Here is a 21033-nt window from a genome sequence, read left to right as displayed (position 1 = left end):
CTTTACCTTTTTCAAGGTGAGAAAAAGAGGAATTGAGAGAAGAAACCTAGGACATGTTCCCACTCAGCTTCCCCTCGCTGCCATTCCACCCCACCTTCCACTCTATCAGATCCCCACATACCTATCACCTGACTGGATTCCCATTTTGGACAAGATACCATTCTAATTAATATTTCTTAAACAAACAAAAAAATTAGGAGGTGATTAGTGCTAGTGCAGCAGGCCTTCAAATAAGTGGATCTTACATATGTTAACTATTCTAAGACACATTAAACCATTATAAACAAAAATATACAAACTACATTTAATGAAAAAGAAAAGTACACTTAGTTGAATAAGTATACTGTAATAACACTGGCGAAGTGTATATGAACATGTCTCCCTCTCCTTTAGTGATTGGCGGACAGGTTTGTGTTTTTGGTACTGAAAGTCCCGAGTTCTCTTGCTATCAATAACCATGGAACAAGTGTACGGACGCATTCTTAGATCTGGCACATAAACATAACAAAAAATAAAATAAGAACTAAAATATTTATCTCCCCTTCACTGTGTTACAAGGAATTATTTTCCTCTAATCAAGAGAATTAACTATCTCTTGAAGTTCTCATCTACAAGTTCTTGTATGCTGAAGACAATGCACTCAGACGATTCAGATTGAACTGCAGCATATGTAACTGAAATGTTTGCCACAGCTGCCACGAATTACAGGCTTTTGATCAGTCTTATTACAAAGTGGGTAATGTTTCAGCCTACATCTTCCAAACCCCCTACATATCCATCTATCTTCATACAGAGATGCTTTTGGAAAACTGTGAGACTGTTCAAATACCTCTGTGGCAGGCCTCCCAATGATGTTCTTATCAACCAAACAGCACTGATGTGGATTTCTAAAACAGCAAACAGCATTCTGCAAATGTAGAATACAGGTCTGGAAAAAAATAGTTGGAGGGTATATCTCATTTTCACCATGCTCAGCACCCAACATTCCATGGTGATATGGGGCCATGCCATGATGAAGTGGGACAGGCAGTCCAAAAATAAAGGGGAAACAGAATCTGGAAACACAGGACCTGGTACAACGTCCTCAAGCATCCCATCAAAAAGCCTGCTTAGAGCCCCTGGATGTCTGGATAGGGCAGACATTGATGCCGAGGTAGAAGGGGGTGGCGGTCTGCTTTTAAAACCACTGCTCCATCTCCTCTGTGGGTTTTGACGGGACAGCACAGCGGAGTACCAGGAAGACTGCTTAGGCCTGATGTGCTTTCTCGAAGTCTCTGGCGTATACAATCCCAGGGACTTGAGGGTCACTCTGGAGTCCTTCAGTCCATGGAGCTTCATGTCAGTCTGCTCTGAAAAGAGCAATGCTCCATCAAAGGGGAGGTAATGAAGGGTTTGCTGGACCTCTTGCAGGAGACTGAAGCCATGAACTTCTGTGCATGGCCACCGCGTGATGGAGGCCGTGGACCTGGCTGCCAAATCCACTGCATCCAGGGCAGCTTGCAAGGAAGCCTTGGCTAGCGACTTCCCCTTTCCACCAGTGAGGAGAACTACTGCCTAGTCTCTTTAGAAAGCGAGACCTTGAACTTCAACATGGAGTCCCACATGTTAAAGTCGTATCTGCCCAGTAGATCCTAAGGTGCAGCCCCCTAGTAAGGTAAACTAATAAAAAGGTCCAGTTTCTTGGAGTCTTTTGCCTTAGAAGTCACCACTTGCAGACCCTGCCTCTCCTTCTCGTTGGCCACAGACACCACCAGGGATCCGGGGGAGAAGGAGGGATGAGCATAAAGGAACTCATAACCCTGGGTGTGCACAAAGTACTTCCTTTCACCTCTTTTTGAGGTGGTGGAAAGGGAATCAGGGGGTTGCCAAAGGGCTTTCAGCAGGTCCACAATGGCCTCATTGAGAGGCAGGGCTACCTTTGACGGGCCCGCCATGGCCAGAATGTCAACCAGGCTATTGGAGAATTCCTTCACTACCTCCGCCTGTAAGCCCAAGATTGAGATCACCCTCTTCAGCAGCTCCTGGTGGGCCTTATAGTGATCTTGCAGAGGCGACATGCCCGCTCCTGACACAGCCTCATCTAGGGAGAAGGCAGCCTGCACTGGCTGAGGACACTCCTTCTCCCCTTCAAGGAGAGGCCAACAGGATCCCACAGAGCCGGTTCCTCAAATTCGGCACCAGCTTTGGAATTGGAGTCCAGATCGAGTGCTGCCTGAAGGGATGGAAGTGCCCTTCTCTTGGAGGCCACCAACTATGAGTGTCTCGAATGGGGCCCTGGGATTGGGGGAAACCCCCAAGGGTTCCAAAAGGGCATTGACATGGGCCAGTGACCACTAGGCCAAGCACTCGATGGCACTCCTGTGCTATGGTCCATGGTAGGGTAGGGACTGGAGTAGCGGGGGGGAGGAGGGGGCGGTCAGCCGAGAGGAGTATGACCCAACCTCCAATTCCAATGACAAGTCTCCTCCGGTGGCCACGGAGTTGCGGTTGCCACCAGGGCCGGAGATTAGTGCCGAGGCAGGGAAGCTTTTATTGGGGCCAGTATGGTCAGTTTCACTCTAAACGGTACCACGCGGCCCAGAACAAAGCAGCCAGTGGGGGCTACATGGTCCCTCCTGCCCCCAGTACTGATGCCACCGACTCCTGTACTGCCGGCGATGATCTAGCAGGTCTCTAGCGGCAGCACATGCCTCCGCCTTGGATGGACACAATGGTGCTGGTGCCGCACTGTCCCTCTGGCGCTGATGGTTTCTCTGGTACAGACTCAACAGTAGCAGTGTAAGGGCCAGAAACAAAGGTGTCAACTGCAATTCCAAGGCAGAGGAGTGGCCTGACTTAGGTCACAATCTGCTCTGCTTCCCGTGCCTGGCCTTCTTCGGAGTTGGGGAATGTCCCCTCTCGGCTGACAACTTCCTGTGCTTTTGCCTAGGCACTGGGTATGGCAAATGGTGCTGGGACTCCTGCATGGTGGGAGGAGTGCTCCTCACCAATACTGAGATGCTTGACGCTAAGTCTGACTGGCACAGCTCGCAGGAAGGTCTCAGCGCCACCTCCAACAGCAGGAACTTTAACCTAGCCTCCCAGTCCTTCTTCGTACGGGGTTTTACATTGCTGCAGATCTGACAGCTATCCCTGGTGTGAGCTTCACCCAAGCACTTTAGGCAGCTAGAGTGCAGGTTGCTCAAAGGCATAGCCTTGCTGCAGGAGGCACAGGGCTTGAAGCCCAGCACCTGAGGCATGCCTCGGCACTGGGAACGGACGAAACTCCACTAACAGAGAAAAAACGAATTATACTAACTAAGACTAAAAACTATTTAAAACACTAACTATATACAACTATTAAGAAAACAAAGACCACTGAGAAAATCTTGCTGTAGCAAGGACAGCAGTTCCAGCGACTGTCTGGCTGGTAAGAACAAACTGAGGGGGCGCGGAGTCAGCTGGGCCCTTTATACCGGTGCTGTGCACATGCAGCACCAGAGGGTGACAGAGCCGACCTGCCAGGTACACAGATGGGAAAACTTCCGGCGACTATGCTCGGGACACGCACACACATACAGTGCAATGGACATATGCAATCACTCAAAGAACTCCTCTCTCATATCTGGTACCATCTGGTACCTCATAGGCACGTCATCATCCTTCCGCTGTTTACTCCTATTATTTTTCCATGTTTTTAACATTTATACAATTTTTCTTTTTAAAACAAGCACACACAAAACACACTGTTTCCCTTGGCCACTCTTTACTCCCTCTTCCAGCCCTTTCTATCTTTGACACCTTCCAACCACCTACTTCACCAACCTCTCTCTCAACTGTGCTACACAGGATTGTCACCTTTCAGAAATTCCTGGGCAAGATATATTTGCATGATACATTTCTAAATGCATTAAGAGCAGAGTTGTGAAAATTATGCAGTTTTTTTAGTTTGTTGGCAGTAGTCACTGGAGCAGGGACCTGAACTTGAGTCTCTCTCATCTCTACGTGAGTGCCTTATCCACCGAGATTTTTTTGCCCAGCTCTAGTTAAGAGTGTGCAGCACAAATATGAGTTCACATAGGCACACTGAAAATGTGAGAAGTTTCCAGAGTGCATAAATTAGCATATCTGTTCACAAGCCATATTAATCTGATGAGACCCAATAATTTTTTAGAAGTGTCTATTTAACACAGTCCCTTATTTCCCTCTATGTTTTTCTTAAATATTATATTTCTAAAACTTCCCATTTCAAAACTGCAGCTTAATTCTTTCTGGACTTATTCTCAGAAAAAGTGGAGGTGAGTGCCGCAGGGTGAGTCCCGATTCAAGGCTGTTCAACTCTGGCATAAATTAGGATTGCACAGGGATGGCCCTAACTCACCCCACTGGCATAAGGTCCTAACTATGAAAATCTGTAGTTTCATTAAGAAATTACTCATTTCTATACTTGTATAAATTTTATCTCCCACCCCATTTATAAAACAATGGTTGGGCTTTTTATTAAGTTTGGCATTGTCATTACAAAATCTTTTGTATTCTGATTTATTGTGAATTTCCTGTGATGAATGTACAAAGCAGTTTAAATCAAATTAAAATCTCTTCCAATAATCTTATGTGAGCAACTCTCATTAGGAAAAATAAGAAATAAAATACCTGTTTCTCCCCACAATGCATCAGTGTTATTAATGTCTATTTCATGTTCCTTTTCAACCCCAAAGAGGTAACGAACCACCTGTCAAAAATAGTTAAAGAAATTAAAGAGTTAGAAAAAAACATTAGGTTGTCATTTTGCTGCGTACACAAATAGATTAAGGTTTCAGCAATGAGATTGCTTCTCTCCTAACACATGTGGACCAAGCAAAAGTTCAGTATTATTTGGGGTACAACTTCATTTTAAGATTAATTTTCTACTCTATAAAATCATTCAAAATCATTAAAAAAAATAAACCCAGTATATTTCTATTAATCATTTTAGGGTGTTTTACATGTTAATGATTTTAATGAGCTCCTCAATATGCCAGCATAATCAAGGACAGACAATGCAAAAAAGAGTGCCAGTTTGGCCTAAGTCCTGTAAGGCTTGGTTAATACCATGTTTTCCCACAAGGAATACAACACTTTCCACTCCAGTTATAATCAAAAAAGCATGTTTTTAGACCCATCTTGAATAATATAGACTCCCATGCCCGTTCTATGCTCACTTTACACCACAATTTTTAGTTGCAGCCTTTAAAATCTTTTTCCACTTTAGAGAGTTATGCTGCTCAGTGCGGACAGAGCATAACTTTGTTACGAGTGGGGTTTTTTTGTTTGTTTGTTTTTAAGAACACTGAAGACCTCTCTTGCAATGTTTTTTTTAAAAAGCATTTTAATAAAGTTATGCCCTCTTAGCACTAGCAAGTACAATAGCATTAAATGACTTATTTAAAGCAATTTCCTAACAGTGTAAACTGCAGTGTGGACAGGACCATTGAGACTGCAGCAAAGGAAGTGGGGCAGGGGAGAAAGAGAATCCACATTAGCAGAAGTTTTGGGTGTCAACTAAGGTACAGGATGTCAGAGAGGAGGAATGGAGTGGAGAGGAGCCCCAGGCTGCATGAGCACCGAACGTATTTCAAGAAATATTGTGTGGAATGTATGGTGGATTAATTCTATTCTTTACATTCATCTTAAAGTCAGAAAATTCTATTGCACTTTTTCATACCTGCTTGGTGGAATTTTTCCAGCAATGAGGAATTTAGCTACCCTATTGCCCTATAAAGGCTGTGAGAGGGCGAAAAGGCAGAGATTTTAGATGGCAAGAAAATGTTTTGGTACTGAATGATTACTGTGGCCAGTTTTGTACTATGAAGGAACTGGCAGGTTTCACCTTCATCAACGGATTAGAAATAAACTTTTATTTGTGTGAAGGAATTTTTGCCTCATCTCAAATTTACCACAATCCATGACCCAATACTCATTTTGCAGAGCACTTCCAGCTTTTAAATCAAAAGTTTGCCAGGTCTGTCAAGGCTCTTCTCCTTACAAAAACACTTCTCTACCATATGTTTGATAGCAGATAGTGGCAATAAATTCCAAGGGTGGCAAAAGACAAGTTTTTATCTTTATCTCTCTTTTAGCCCAGTTTCTCAAGACCTGAGTCCTACTCAGGAATTAAAATAACACTGTTCACATTTCATACTGCTCTGCAGTATTTGTTATTGCAAATTTATCATTGTATCAAATAATTACACCTTCAACATTTCAACCAGATCTTCTGCAGGGCACTTGGAAGATATGCTGGCTAAAATATTGGATCCATAACTACCTAAGGAAATTAAATGAGATACAAAATGTTGCAAAATAAGTTTGAAAGATATATGTTAAGTGTAGAATCAAACTGAGATGAGCAGCCATGACGAAAATAAAACTATGAATGCAATACACATCTGGGATTTCATTCTCAGCCACCAATATGTAAGGAAAACAAGAAAGAAAATATACTGAACAGCATAATCACTATCTCCTATCACCTTCTCTGCGACCTCTCAAAATCCAGCTTGCAAGATGCCAGATGCACAACAAGCTGCTGCTCACTTTTTTTTAAATGTACACATGAACAAAAACCACCATATCAGCCCTCTACTAGAACAATTCTACTAACTCAACATTCCAAAACACAGTTTAGGAATGCCACTCTTGCTTTTATAAACATCTACAACTTGATCACACAGATATTAAATCTCTCTACTCCTCTCCCTTCACTTTTTTAGCAGTTGCCTCCACTCTCTCCCTTCAACTTTTGCAACATTGCTGGGAGAGTCTTCTATTCAGCTTCTGCCATCTGGAATATCCTTCTTGTATTTCCCATTCACACTGATTCTCCATCATATTTCACACAGATGTAAGACCTCTTTTCTCCCTCAATGATATATCTTAATTCTATTATTTTGTAACCTTAATTCTTTAAAGCATTCTGGAATACAGTCAGACTAGGGAACAGAGATAGCAGATTAATGAAAAATAGTGATATTCTAGTCAAACGCCAACAAAGAACTCCAGAAATTATGGATTTTTCTGCAGAAATGATCAGTGAGATACTTAATGCTTACCTTTAAATTGTCACTAAGGTTAAGAGTTAATACATCATTAAGATAAATGGAGACAGCTCACATGTACTATCTTACTCTACCACTGGATATAGATTATATGAAAGATACTATACAAAATAAAGTTGGCTTGAATACACTTTTTTGTGAACTGTGTTTCCTAATATATAGGGCCCTACCAAATTCACGGTCCATTTTGGTCAATTTCATGGTCAAAGGATTTTTTAAAATCGTAAATTTCATGATTTCAGCTATTTAAATCTGAAATATCATGGCGTTGTAATTGTAGAAGGCCTGACCCGAAAGGAGTTGGGGGGGTGGGGGTGGTCACAAGGTTATTGTAGGAGGTTGTGGTACTGCTACCCTTACTTCTGCACTGCTGCTGGCAGTGGCACTGCCTTCAGAGCTGGGCAGCCGGAGATCAGCGGCTGCTGGCTGGGAGCCCAGCTCTGAAGGCAGAGCCACCGTCAACAGCAGCGCAAAAGTAAGGATGGCATAGCCACCTTTACTTCTGTGCTGCTGCCTGCAGAGCTGGGCCCGCAGCCACTGCTCTCCAGACGCCCCGCTCTGAAGGCAGCAGTGCAGAAGTAAGGGTGGCCATGCTTACTTCTGTGCTGCTGCTGGCCGGGCACTGCCTTCAGAGCTGCTGCTCTCTGGCAGCCCAGCTCTGAGGCAATGCAGAAGTAAGGGTGGCAATACCATGACTGCCCTAAAATAACCTTGGGACCCCCCTGCAACTCCTTTTTGGGTCAGGACCCCTAATTTCAGAAACACTGGTCTCCCCCCATGAAATCTGAATAGTATAGGGTAAGAGCACACAAAAAAAACAGATTTCACGGGGGAAGACCAGATTTCACGGTCCGTGACGCATTTTTCATGGGCATGAATTTGGTAGGGCCCTATGGATATATAAACGTCAATTTAGGTGGGATTTTCAAAGAGGCCTAAGGGATTTAGGATACCTAACAATGGGTTTTTGGTGCCTTGCTTCCTAAGGACTCTTGGAAAATCCCAGCCCTAGCACATAAAGAATATATCTAATTGTTGAAAAATTACTAAATGCTTTAGCACAATGTTTTTTCTCTGAATCTAGTTTTCTCACTTCACTACTGATTGGATGTGGTAAATCTTAGAATGGGAACTAAATGCTTAAAAAAAAAACCTCTCATCTGAATATTCACAGAACCTTAAAATTACAAATATGTAACATTTTGAAAAGTTAATCAAGAGGGTTTTTTCACCTGCCAAAATGCAAATTAATGAATGTTATACCTGCCAGACTGGATAACCCTAACAGCTACTAAATAGGCTCCTTATACAATGTTAGGTGCACTGATCTAATCAAACAGGCAAGAGAAACAGAATTCTGAACTCATGTCTTGTCATGTAAGAGAGGAAATGACTTTCAACTATTTTGTTTTAAAATACATTTATATTAAAATCTGTTTAGTGATTTATGAGCTTCAGAGACTTTTGGATTTATTTAATTTAAAAAGCACTCCACTTCATCTTTAAGATGCAGCAGTGGAGATAATCTTCACTAGGTAGTGTAAGCCATGAGTGGCCTCATATCTGTTGAAGTTAACACTCCCCTCACAATAGTAAGTGTTATCCTCAAAAACAAATGTATTCAGTAATGGACCAAATACTTGTTGGAAGGTAAAGTGGATTTTCAAATACTTCATGCATATTGATTCTCCATGAAAGAGTGTGTAAACTGAAAAGTTCATTCTACGTCTCATAGTGAGAGTATTTAGCTGTCAGTTTTATTAGTGTAAACCACTTTAAAAGAGCAGAGTTCTAAAACAATAGGAAAAACTTTTCCTACAACAAACATTATTTCTATAATATTAAGTTTCCTGTGTCATTTTGTTGCATCACATATTGGACACATACACAGAAGCTGAATCTTCCCCATTTGATCTTTCTAAATGTATCTCAAGTTACTGTCTAGACTCTATTCCCAAGAGGAATATATGAATCTGTTTTCTCAATGAACACATCACATGCATCCATAGTTAAATACGAATAAGATATGTGCGCATTCTATTTATATTCATTTTTAGTGTGCCTATCACAGTAGTATAGATGGATCATATGTTTATTTTTATTTCTATAAACAAAAACACACTTAAAGAAGATTAATTTTATTATTTTCTAAATTTTGAGTGCGTCATTACGCCTTTTCCGTAACTGGTGTTCTTCGAGATGTGTTGCTCCTGTCTGTTCCACAATAGGTGTGCGTACTCGCCACATTCACCAGTGCCGGAAGTTTTTCCCCTAGCAGTACCCATAGTGGGGGAGTGCCCGAGCGACTCCTGGAGTGGCGCCTCCATAGCGCGGTATAAGGGGCACTCCGCGCTCCCCCCATCCTCAGTTCCTTCTTGCCACAAGTCCGACAGAGGGGAAGGAGGGCAGGATGTGGAATAGACATGAGCAACACATCTCGAAGAAGATCAGTTACGGAAAAGGTAACTGTCTTTTCTTCCTTGAGGGATTGCTCATGTGTATTCCACAATAGTTGGAATAGATCTGTTGGAGGTGGGTAGGAGTTCACAAATTCTCGGGATGGAGTACAGCCCTGCCGAACTCAGCGTCATCTCTGGTTTGGGAAACAATTGCATAGTGCAAGGTGAACGTGTGAACCGAAGACCATGTGGCAACCCTACAAATGTCCTAGATGGGGACGTGGGCCAAGACGACAGCCGACAAGGCTTGTGCTCTAGTCGAGTGCACCTTCACAATCAGTGGGGGGGGGATACCTGCCAGACCATAACAGGTATGGATGCATGAAGTGATCCAGTTGGAGAGCTGCTGAGTGGAGATCGATCGACCCCTCATGCGCTCAGCCGAGGCAATGAACAGTTGCGAAGACTTCCTGAACGGCTTGGTCCACTAGAGGAAGAAAGCCAGAGCCCATCGCACATCAAGCATATGGAGATGGTGCTCCTCACTGGACGAGTGGGGCTTGGGGCAGAGGACAGGCAGAAAAATGTCCTGACCCATGTGATAGGTGGAGACCACCTTCAGGAGGAACGCAGGGTGTGGGCGGAGCTGGACCTTGTCTTAATGGAAAACCAGGTATGACGTCTAAGAGGTCAGGGCCCTGAGCTCCAAGACCCTCCTGGCTGACATGATTGCGACCACGAGTAGGTGGGACCAGGAGCATGTGGCTAGCGGCTCAAACGGGGGCCCCGTGAGACGGGCCAACACCAGGTTTAGGTCCCACTGCGGGACCGGGGACCTAGCACATGGGAAGAGATGGTCAAACCCCTTGAGGAACCGGACAGTCACAGCATGGGAGAATACCGTGTGACCCTGCACCGGCAGATGGAAGGCTGATATGGCTGCCAGGTGCACCTTGACTGACGAGGGCGCCAGGCCCTGGGCTCTAAGGTGGAGAAGGTAGTCCAGGATAAGCTGGATCGGGGCAGCCACCTGGGAAACGCCCTGCTCATTTGGTCATCTGGAGAACCAGACCACTTTGCCAAGTAGGTGCGGCGCATGGAGGGCCGCCTGCTTTCTAGGAGGATGCGTTGAACCCCTTCTGAGCACGTCCTTTCCTCCCTACCTAAACACTGAGCAGCCACATTGTGAGGTGGAGAACCACTAGGCTGGGGTGGAGGAAACGGCCCTGGTCCTGGGAGAGCAGGTCCAGGCAGAAGAGCAATAGCCATGGCGGAGCAACCGCCAGGTCTGTGAGGGTCCTGTACCAATGTTGCCTGGGCCTTGCTGGGGCAATCAGAAGGACCCAGGCCTTGTCCGTCTTTATTTTTCCCAGGACCTTGCTGATCAGTGGGAACGGGTGAAAGACATCGAGAAACTGGCCTGACCAGGACAGGAGGAATGTATCGGAGATAGTGTCCCATCCCAGTCCCACCCTGGAGCAGAACCGGGAACAGCGCCGGTTCTGTCGAATCATGAACAGGTCCACCTGGGGAGTCCCCCACACTTGGAAAAGCCTGTGAGCCACCTCTGGGTGGAGAGACCACTGATGCTGAGAGAAGTCTCTGCTCAAGCCTGGTGGTTTGCGACTCGTAACTGAAACCTTGAGGATGAATACATTTTTCTTCCAAAAGAGTGCAGCCTCCGTGAATCTTTATTTTTTGGGATAGGGGCTGGCTGACCCTGCTATTCCCTATGGTTGACCAACTCGACCACCAGGGAGTTGGGTGCCAGGTGGGTGTATAAGTACTCGTGTCCCTTGGCAGGTACAAAGTTCTTGCGTTCTGCCCTCTTAGAGATGAGGGCCAATGAGGCCGGTGTTTGCCCCAGGGCATTTGAAATTTTTGCCACCCCTTCATGGAGAGGCAAGGCTACCCTGCCTGGTGCTGAAGAGGACAGCACATTAAATAGGGAGTCGAAGGGCTCCTCCATCTCCTCTGCCTGGAGGTGGAGGCTTGATGCCACCCTTTTTAAGAGATCTTGCTGGGCCCTAAAGTCCTCCTGCGGGACGGAGGGGGGCGGGGCCATAATCACCTCATCCAGGGAGGGCGAGGAGTCTGGTGCGGTACTGTGGGTGTCTGCTGGCGCCGGAGGGTCCACCACCTGGTCGGTCTCTGGGCACGGTGCCGAGGATGTACGTCCCATCGACTCCTTCCTCGGAGGTCTGGAGAGGAAGGCCAATGGTGCTTCTGAGGCTCAGGCCACCAAGCGAGCCCACACCAGGGGCTGCGTTGGGGGCCACGGTGCCCACTGGTATCATTGGGCCGGCCATGGGGCCCGGTGCCACTGCACCTGCAGAGCCGGTTGTTCGGCCTGGCCCATCAATGGTCAGCTACGAATGGAGGCCACAGTGACATATGACTTGTGGCTGTCCCTGGACCGGCGGTGCCAGGAGTGACGCTGACCACGGGAGCGCGATCCCAATGTGGAGGACCAGTACTGTCAGTAACAGCTGCTCTGCGATCAGCTCCGATGGGCAGAACCGCGCCCACGAGACACTGGCAATCGACACCCGGGGCTGCGGAGGCGTTGCCTTGGCGGGGTCTCGGAGCAGGATTCCGAGCAGGAACGGTGTCGACATCCATGCCATGACCGGCTGAGATAACTCCTCCAAGACGAGGACCTTTGGCGACGTCTGCCTCAGTCCAGTCAGTGTTCGCTCCTTGAGGTGGAGCGGTGCAGAGAGTCTCAGTCGGACGGAACCCAACCAGACAGCCTGGTGGGAGTCGAGGGAACTCCCCGTGGACTTTGCCCTCAATAGTCACTGCGTGGCGAACGGTATTAGGAACGTTCCCTCAAACGAGACCAATACCGAGCCGGGAGTGACCGCAGAGATCCCCGCAGTGGCTTGCCGCTGGAGCATAGAGCTGGCGGTGCTCCTGGTACTGGCATGGACATAACATCCCGGACTGCCTATCGGCCTCCAGCGTGGAGGGCATCTGGACATTTGGGGAGGCCTGCTCTGAATGTGCTGGGCTACTCTGCTCGACTTCAGTCAGAAGCTTAGAGGCCCGTGGGGATTGAGGACTGCCCGACATGGGTCTAACCTCTGTCCCAGGTTTACTTCAGTGCCGCTGCGAAGAAGGCGTCTTTCTAGCCTTCTTGGTGTGCCCCATGGACAGGGAGCGGTGCTGACTGGTCGATGGTGCAGGAGGGATGCTGCGTGCCAACACCGCGGTGCCGACTCGGAACGGCACGCCGGAGTCGCGGTCAGCGCCGACTCCATCAGAATAGCCTGGAGCCTAATGTCCCTTTCTCTCGGTCCAAGGCTTAAACAACTTGCAAATTTTGCAACGATCGCTGATATGGGCTTCTCCCAAACAGCAGAGACAGTCCGCATGTGGGTCACTCCTTGGCATAGATCGCCTACAAGTGTCGCACGACTTAAAACCCAGGGCACAGGGAATGCCCTGGCCTGGGCGCTCTAACTGAACTAACAAACAGCTAACTAACTACAGGTAAAAGAAAAGGAGTACTTGTGGCACCTTAGAAACAAACAAATTTATTTGAGCATAAGCTTTCGTGAGCTACAGCTCACTTCATGGAATGCATTCAGTGGAAAATACAGTGAGGAGATTTATATACATAGAGAAAATGAAACAATGGGTGTTACCATACACACTGTAACGAGAGTGATCACTTAAGGTGAGCTATTACCAGCAGGAGAGCGGGGGGAAAAAACCTTTTGTAGTGATAATCAAGGTGAGCCATTTCCAGCAGTTGACAAGAATATCTGAGGAACAGTGGGGGGTTGAGGGGGTGGAATAAACATGGGGAAATAGTTTTACTTTGTAATTCTTGACATCTGATTTGTGTCCATTTATTCTTTTACGTAGAGACTGTCCAGTTTGGTCAATGTACATGGCAGAGGGGCACTGCTGGCACACGATGGCATATATCACATTGGTAGATGCGCAGGTGAACGAGCCTCTGATAGTGTGGCTGATGTGATTAGGCCCTATGATGGTGTCCCCTGAATAGATATGGGGATACAGTTGGCAACGGGCTTTGTTGCAAGGATAGGTTCCTGGGTTAGTGTTTTTGTTGTGTGGTTGCTGGTGAGTATTTGCTTTAGGTTGGGGGGCTGTCTGTAAGCAAGGACTGGCCTGTCTCCCAAGATCTGTGAGAGTGATGGGTCATCCTTCAGGATAGGTTGTAGATCCTTCATGATGCGTTGGAGAGGTTGGGCCTGTCCTGTAGTAGGTAACTTCTGGGTACTCTTCTGGCTCTGTCAATCAACAAAGAAAATAACAGAACGCCACTAGCCATCACCTTCAGCCCCCAACTAAAACCTCTCCAACGCATCATCAAGGATCTACAACCTATCCTTGCAACACTAATCAGACGTCAAGAATTATAACATTCAAAAACCAGTCAAAGAGAACACTTCAATCTCTTTGGTCATTCGATTACAGACCTAAAAGTGGCAATTCTTCACCAAAAAAATTTCAAAAACAGACTCCAACGAGAGACTGCTGAACTGGAATTAATTTGCAAACTGGATACAATTAATTTAGGCTTGAATAAAGACTGGGAGTGGATGTGTCATTACACAAAGTAAAACTATCTCCCCTCCTACTGTTCTTGTAAACTGCTGGAAATGGTCCACCTTGATTATCACTACAAAAGATCCCCCTCGCCCCTCCGCTCTCCTGCTGGTAATAGCTCACCTTTCCTGATCACTCTTGTTACAGTCTGTATGACAACACCCATTGTTTCATGTCTCTGTGTATATAAAATCTCCCCACTATATTTTCCACTGTATGCATTAAATGAAGTGAGCTGTAGCTCATGAAAGCTTATGCTCTAATAAATTTGTTAGTCTCAAAAGGTGCCACAAGTACTCCTTTTCTTTTTACGGATACAGACTAACACAGCTGCTACTCTGAAACCTAACTACAGGTACTAACACTGAATGAACAAGCAGTTCTGGGGATGAGCTGCAGCAAAGCTGGAGCAGAGTAGTTCTGACGCACCTTGACTGGCGGCAAGAAAGAACTGAGGGTGGGGGGAGTGCGCAGCTCCCCTTATACCAGCCATGGAGGCACCACTCCAGGGGTTGCTGGGGCACTCCCCCCATATGGGTACTGCTAGGGGAAAAACTTCCGGCACTGGTACACCTGGCAAGCATGCACACCGATTGTGGAATAGACATGAGCAATCACTCGAAGAAGAACCAATGTTGTCTATGCAGCCTTAAATTTTGCTCCCTTTTGCATATGCATTACTACAAAAAGATTAATATGATTACATCCCATCTTTTCAGCAGGAACCCTAATTCACTCCAAGTATCCCAGGCTCCTATATTGTAGAAGCTGGACAGCATTCAGTAAACAAAGCAGGGGATCACAGACAGAACTGTCCTCTAGTTAAGGCACTAGAGACTTTGGAGATCTATGTTCCCCCCCTGGCTTTTCCAATGACCTGTAGTATGACCTCCAACAATTCACTCTGTGCCTCAGGTCTCATCTACAAAATGGGGAGCATAATACTTATCTACCTCACAACAGTGTTGTAAGGATAAATTCATTAGTGCTTGTGTGGCACTCAGATTCTATGATGCTCACCGCTTTAGAAAAGCCTATAGTGAAAGAATATATATCCTTATTTAAGGCAGATTTGGAAGGCAGTGCAATGTATATTATTTTAACAAGTATTTTGTAATAAATCATTTAAGCCAGTGCAAATTGCTGGGTCAACAATCTTAAATCAATTTTAATCTTCTTTATATTGATTTGGCTTAGTTCAGTAAAGAAACTACTTAAGCTAAATCAATATAAACCACGTTTAAATCAGTTTAACCATGTCCACACAGGGGTTTTGTATCAGCTTAACAAACAGTTTATAAAACAATTTGAGTTAAACTGGTGCAGCCATGTGAATGAGGCCTTAAAGTTAGCCTAAATGGCCAGCTGAAGATTTTCCTAATGGAATTGTAATCCTCCAGCAGTGTATAGCCACCATAGCCAGTCTTACATTTTTCTTTGCAGCCTCTGGAGATGGAGGTATTTTGGAGGTGTGAGTAGGGAAGAAGGTGCTGTTACGTTCTTTTTATCATCAGCTCTTTGTGCCTGGGTGCAACTTAGAGAAGTCTCAAGACTGCTCTAAATCATGTCAAAACTGAAACAGCCTCCTGTTGGCCATAGAATTAGAAAACTGTATAAGTAGACTAAAACCACCTTTTCAGCCATACTGGGGTATCAGACAAAGCTGGTCCAACTGAGTTCTGAGGACCTACCCCAGGAATGGACAACTTTAACATAGCAAAGAGCCACAGAATCCATTAAAACACTTTGGTGGGCTAGGGTGTGTGTCATGGGTTATTGAGGGGGGAGCAGAAGGGGTCAGATCCTGCCCACAAGGTGCAAGAGGCTGTGGGGCGAGGGAGAGTTGGTATGCAAGCCCAACCCATATTCACCCCGTAGCAGCAGCCCCTGTCCCACAGTGCTGAGCATGTCATCCCACTAGAGCCCATTGGCTCTTGCCAGAGTATTATGTGATGCGCGCATCCGGACGCAGACAGGGCCCTCTTCCCGTGACACCCTGCCCCCTTCCTGGCCTTGCCACGGGGAGATCACCTGCCCAGAGGTGGGTTTGGCAGGCCAAATAAAATGATCTGGTGGGCTCGATGTAGCTCCAAGTTGCCCATCCCTGATCTAGCCCTGCATCTCAGGGCATATGCAACAAGGGTGCAGAGTTAAGGTTACATATACAACCTTAACTTTAGTACTTTCTGCGTTTAAGGCTGGAAGGTGAAGCAATCTAATGCTCTTTTAATGTAGTTTTCTGCATGGTATTTTCTTGGTTTTTAAAAGAAAAATTTAAAAAATCCATCCTAGGCAGAATAAGCCTTTGATTAAGGCAGGAAGTGATTCATTTGTATGGATTAACAGTAATCACAATTAGGAATTCTATATAGCAGTTTTAAGAATAGTGAAGAAAAAGTAATTTGACAATTACATATCAACAAAAACAAGACACAAAGGACTTTTTGGTTAAATAACCATGAACACTATATACAGTTAAGACCTAAGATGATATCCAATTAAAGTCATTTGAAGCTGCAATAGTTTTCCTTTTTGTATTTATTATTATAAAGCATGATTTAAACCATTTTGATAGTTCAAATTAGTTTTGAAACATTCCAACCACTAACCTACCTGACTGTGTCCCATACTGGAAGCTGCTGTCAATGCCTGCTGAAGTGCATGACATTTTTTCAGTGAAATTTGTTCATGGGAAGGAGCTGTCCAGTCAATGTTGAGCAAATAATCAAGGATATCACAGTGTCCCCTTAATGCACTATGGACCAAAGCACATTGGCCTTTTTTGTCTAGGTAGTCAGCCTGTATGAAAGAACAAAAATTTGAATGTTATAAGTAATCTCAGAGCTCTCAAAACAGATCTAACAACAACAAAACTCAGCTCAAAGCAATTGATAATAATCTTATGGGAAGTTTGATGACTCACATTATACTTTCAGAACACTATGTACTACATAAATAAATCAGTTTTATATAAATATTTTTTCTTTTAATTTATAAGTGATATTTTTGGAATTATGGTTCAACACAGAGCTAGAATTTAGAGGAACGGAACATTAGCAAGAATGGCATAAGCAAGATATGAGAAGTAGTTCTTCCACTCGACTTAGCACTGACAAGGTCTCATCTGGAGTACTGTGTCCAGTTCTGGGCACCACACCTCAGGAATGATGTGGACAAACTGAAGAAAGCAACAAAATGAGTAAAGGTATAGGGGAAACAATCTACGAAGAAAGACTGAAAAAACTGGGTTTGTTTAGTCTGGAGACGAGAAGACTGAAGGGAGATATGATAGTCTTCAAGTATATAAGGGGTTGTTATAAGGAAAAGGGTGATAAACTGTTCTCCTTATCCACTGAGGACAGGACAAGAAGTAACGGGCTTAAATTACTATAAAGGAGATTTAGGTGAGACCTTAGGAAAAACTTCCTGTCAGGGCAGTTAAATACTGGAACAAATTACCTAGGGAGGTTGTGGAATCTCCATCACTGGAGGTTTTTAAGAACAGGTTAGACAAACATCTGTCATGGATGGTCTAGATAATACTTAGACCTGCCTCAGTGCTGGGGACTGCACTAGATGACCAATTGAGGTCTCTTCCAGTCCTACTTTTCTATTATACTATGTGACAATTCCCCTGTTTGTGTAAAATTAAAGAAACACAAGGAGAGGCTAACATAAAAACAGCTTTCCTACTGAATAACTTTAAATAAAAAGATGATTACCAGAAGACACAGTGTGTTTGTGGGTTCCCTCCATTTCTTGCTATAGGACTTACACACCCACACCCCCTTGATTATGCCTAGACCCTCTGGGGTGTGCAAGAAGTATCACTGCCTTTACCTGTGTATAGTGGTCACACACAATGTTAGTCTTTGCTCTCCCAGAAACACAAGGAGTACTCTAATTTAGCTCTGTTACACCTCCAGATCTACACCCTGTAGCCCTATAAGATAGATAAGGATTAAAATAAGGGGTCAATGCTGTCATTTTTCATTAAAGTCAGGGTCAGGGTGAGTAAATGGCCAACCCTGGACTTTTTTTTTTTTAAAGGTATATTTTACATTTAGAGAGGCTTCTGACTGACCATTTCTTTATTTTTTCTTTTGCATGTTGAAAACCATCACTACTCTCAGACTCTTGCATCAACAGTGAAGGTTGTGCCAGCTGGGGCAGCAGCAACTGCCTGAAGAGGCTACATCAGCCTAACAAGAACAGCGGAGGACAGCACTCTCATCCCCCCACAACGAAACTGATACAGTTTAAGTAAGGAACATTGCATCTGACCCCACTGGAGAGGAGAAAGCAGGTGGGGTCGGAAGGAGTCCTATACCGCACCCCTCAAGGAAGTCACTCATTCCCCAGCTTGTCCAGCCCCTTGCTAATACTGCAGGTGTCTGTCTGGGCTATCAGTTTGTAAAAAAGTAGCTGAGAGGGTCAGTCTAGGGCTGCTAAATTAAAAACACCTCCCCCAAAACACTAAAAGATCAAGCCTGTCTAATTCCTCATCTGCATGCTGAAAGTGATGGTCAGTACAAACAAAGAACAGGAACTTTCCACCACTTCTCCAGTATCTAGTTATTTTGTCTGTTTCCATTTTAGATTGTGAGCTTTTCTATTTTTCAATGTAAGAAGTAAAACTAATCCACTAGAGCTGGCATAGAAATAGCATTGTGGGTTTTTCGGGGATTATTTTAAATTTGCTATTAGGTTATATTTTTATAACAGCAACAAGAATTTGGGTAGAAAGCATTTAATTTATTTTTTCTACCTTTGGTCTCTCATACAGCTCCATTAGGTATGGAAAGTGATTACGTATAGCCACAAAACATGAGCCAAATGAAAAGGATGTGTGGAGCAACATCTCTGCCATCAGCAAGCAACTTAGGAACTAAATAATGCATGACCCCATTTAGAGGCCTCTCCATTATTCCAGTGCAACCACCACTATTGGATTTAAAGCAGGAATTAATTCAGGGAAGTCCAATGGCTTGTGTTAGGCAGGGGGCCAGACTAGATGATCACAAGAGTCCCTCCTTCTGGCCTTTAAGTCTCCACGATCTGGGTGCATATTATTCTTCCTTGTATTATGTGCCTAGGAGTCCCAGTCATGGATCAGAGCCCCATTGTGTTAGGTAGTATATAAAGTCGTAACAAAGAGCTGGTCCCTGTCCCAAAGAGCCTACAATCCAAGTAACAGGAGTAAGTATCTGTTAATGAGCATTTTATACATGTGGCAAATACTAACTAGTCAATTTCTCTGCCAAATATTTGCAGCTCCAAAACTAGTGTTTAATCTGTAGGGGGAAAACACAACAACAAGATTTTGTTCATACTGCACTTTTGTTACTCATAATTTGATACAGGAGAAATAAATGAAACCCTAATAAATCACTATATAAAAACATCTCAGGAAAATGCTGATCAATCAATCAACATTCCTTTGTTCTCTCATTCTCATGTCCTGTACTCAGCTAGTTCCACGTATATTTGCATTCTCTATTTACTTCCTTCTTCCACTCTGTGTCTTCTCTCTCCCACATACATGTCCCTACGTATGCCTGAAACAATTTCTCTCCTCCTGCACACCAAGTAATTGTAACTTCTCTCCTTCAAATCCCTCCTCCAACCTCCTTTATTTTGGCTATCTCCCCCGCACTAATTTCCAGTTGAGTGCTTTGTATCTTTGTATTTGCACTCGGCCAGAGACGCCAATCTTGCTCTGAGACTTTTACAGATGTTTATGAAAACAGCTGATGAGGAATCAGGGAGGTTGCTTAGATCTCTCTTCCCCCGGCCTGGGACCTCTTGCTCTCCTCCTCCACTCCTCTCCCTCACAGAAAATGGGACATCTCTCCCAGCACCCTCCCCATCTATGGACAAGGGAGGGAGCCTGGACTCCTACTCCTGGACAGGAAGAAGGGGAGAATCAGCCCTAGGAAAGCTACCCTCTTATGCCACCTACAGAGGCCCTTAGTTACCTCGGCCAGTCCCACGGCTGAACCTCCTTCCTGGTATGATCCTCTTCTCCCTCCTCTGTCATGTTTCCTCTCCTCCTCCTCCTGCCCCTATAGCTTATCCTCTGCTGCAGACTGCGCAGTAAGGGTCTCACAGAAGGCAAGCCACGGCCACTGCAAGTGGGGTTTGGGTGCTGGAGTCACCACTCAGGTCACATGTTGCACTTTAACTGCTCTGTGTAGACCCTGCTGGAGTGCTGTAGGTCCTAAAGTGCACCATCAGAGTCCATACAGGGCAGTTAGAGAGCAATACACAGCCTGTGGCTTGGTCAGTAAATCCAGCAATGCCAAAACCCATTCAAAATCACTGCAGCTTGCCTCCAGTCAGACCCTCACTGTGCAATCTGCGCACGTGCCACAAGTAGAAAAGAACGCCCCCTAATGCCCCAGCAATATTTGCTGTTTGTTGGACCTGAGTGGTGGTGAATGACCCACACACATGTATTTTATATATGTATAAAATGTGTGTGCTTGCAAATGTAGTAGTTTTAAACCTGAATTCGTAGTTTTGTAATTACAAGCAAAAATGGGAAGGATTACGGAAAATTAGGAAGGGTTGGGATCTATCTACCCCAACATGAGAAAGGAATACAATTAAATGGAAAAACAACAACAATAAACCACTATGAAATGATTGCAAGTAGGAAATAAACAAATATGCTCGCCCATGAACATGTTTCCTCTCCCCTTATTGCAATTCCACTCTTATTTCCCTCCCCAATTGTCATGACATTGATTGCTCATCACAAACTTGGGGCCTGCCCCAGGACATCTGCAACTGCCACTGATTTCACCAGTCAGCTTCAGCTCTTTGGCCACAATCTGGGAGAGGTTTATACATTTAAATAGTTCCATTAAATTCAATGGGACTACTCACAAGTGTAAAGATAATTACATACATGAATCACAGCTTTCTATTGTAAGCTCTTCAGGGCAAGGATCTATATAAGCATGTATAAG

The 21033-nt window shown here is 44.8% G+C and overlaps 1 protein-coding gene across 6 annotated transcripts in view; it reads right to left on the bottom strand.

The window, feature by feature from the left end:
• Window positions 1–21033, bottom strand: part of TANC1 (tetratricopeptide repeat, ankyrin repeat and coiled-coil containing 1) — a 200435-nt gene that overhangs the window by 28228 nt on the left and 151174 nt on the right. For all 6 annotated transcript variants that reach the window (XM_074967381.1, XM_074967382.1, XM_074967385.1 and 3 more), the window contains 2 exons: window positions 16673–16858; window positions 4633–4711 (listed from right to left, as the gene is read on the bottom strand). In XM_074967381.1, the coding sequence (XP_074823482.1) occupies window positions 4633–4711; window positions 16673–16858 (265 nt within the window). The remainder of the gene's footprint in view (window positions 1–4632; window positions 4712–16672; window positions 16859–21033) is intronic.

This window comes from Natator depressus, chromosome 11 (assembly GCF_965152275.1).
Source record: "Natator depressus isolate rNatDep1 chromosome 11, rNatDep2.hap1, whole genome shotgun sequence".
Classification (NCBI taxonomy): Eukaryota; Metazoa; Chordata; order Testudines; family Cheloniidae; genus Natator; species Natator depressus.
Note: the sequence above shows the minus strand (reverse complement) of the source record. Positions and strands in the feature narration are given on the sequence as shown.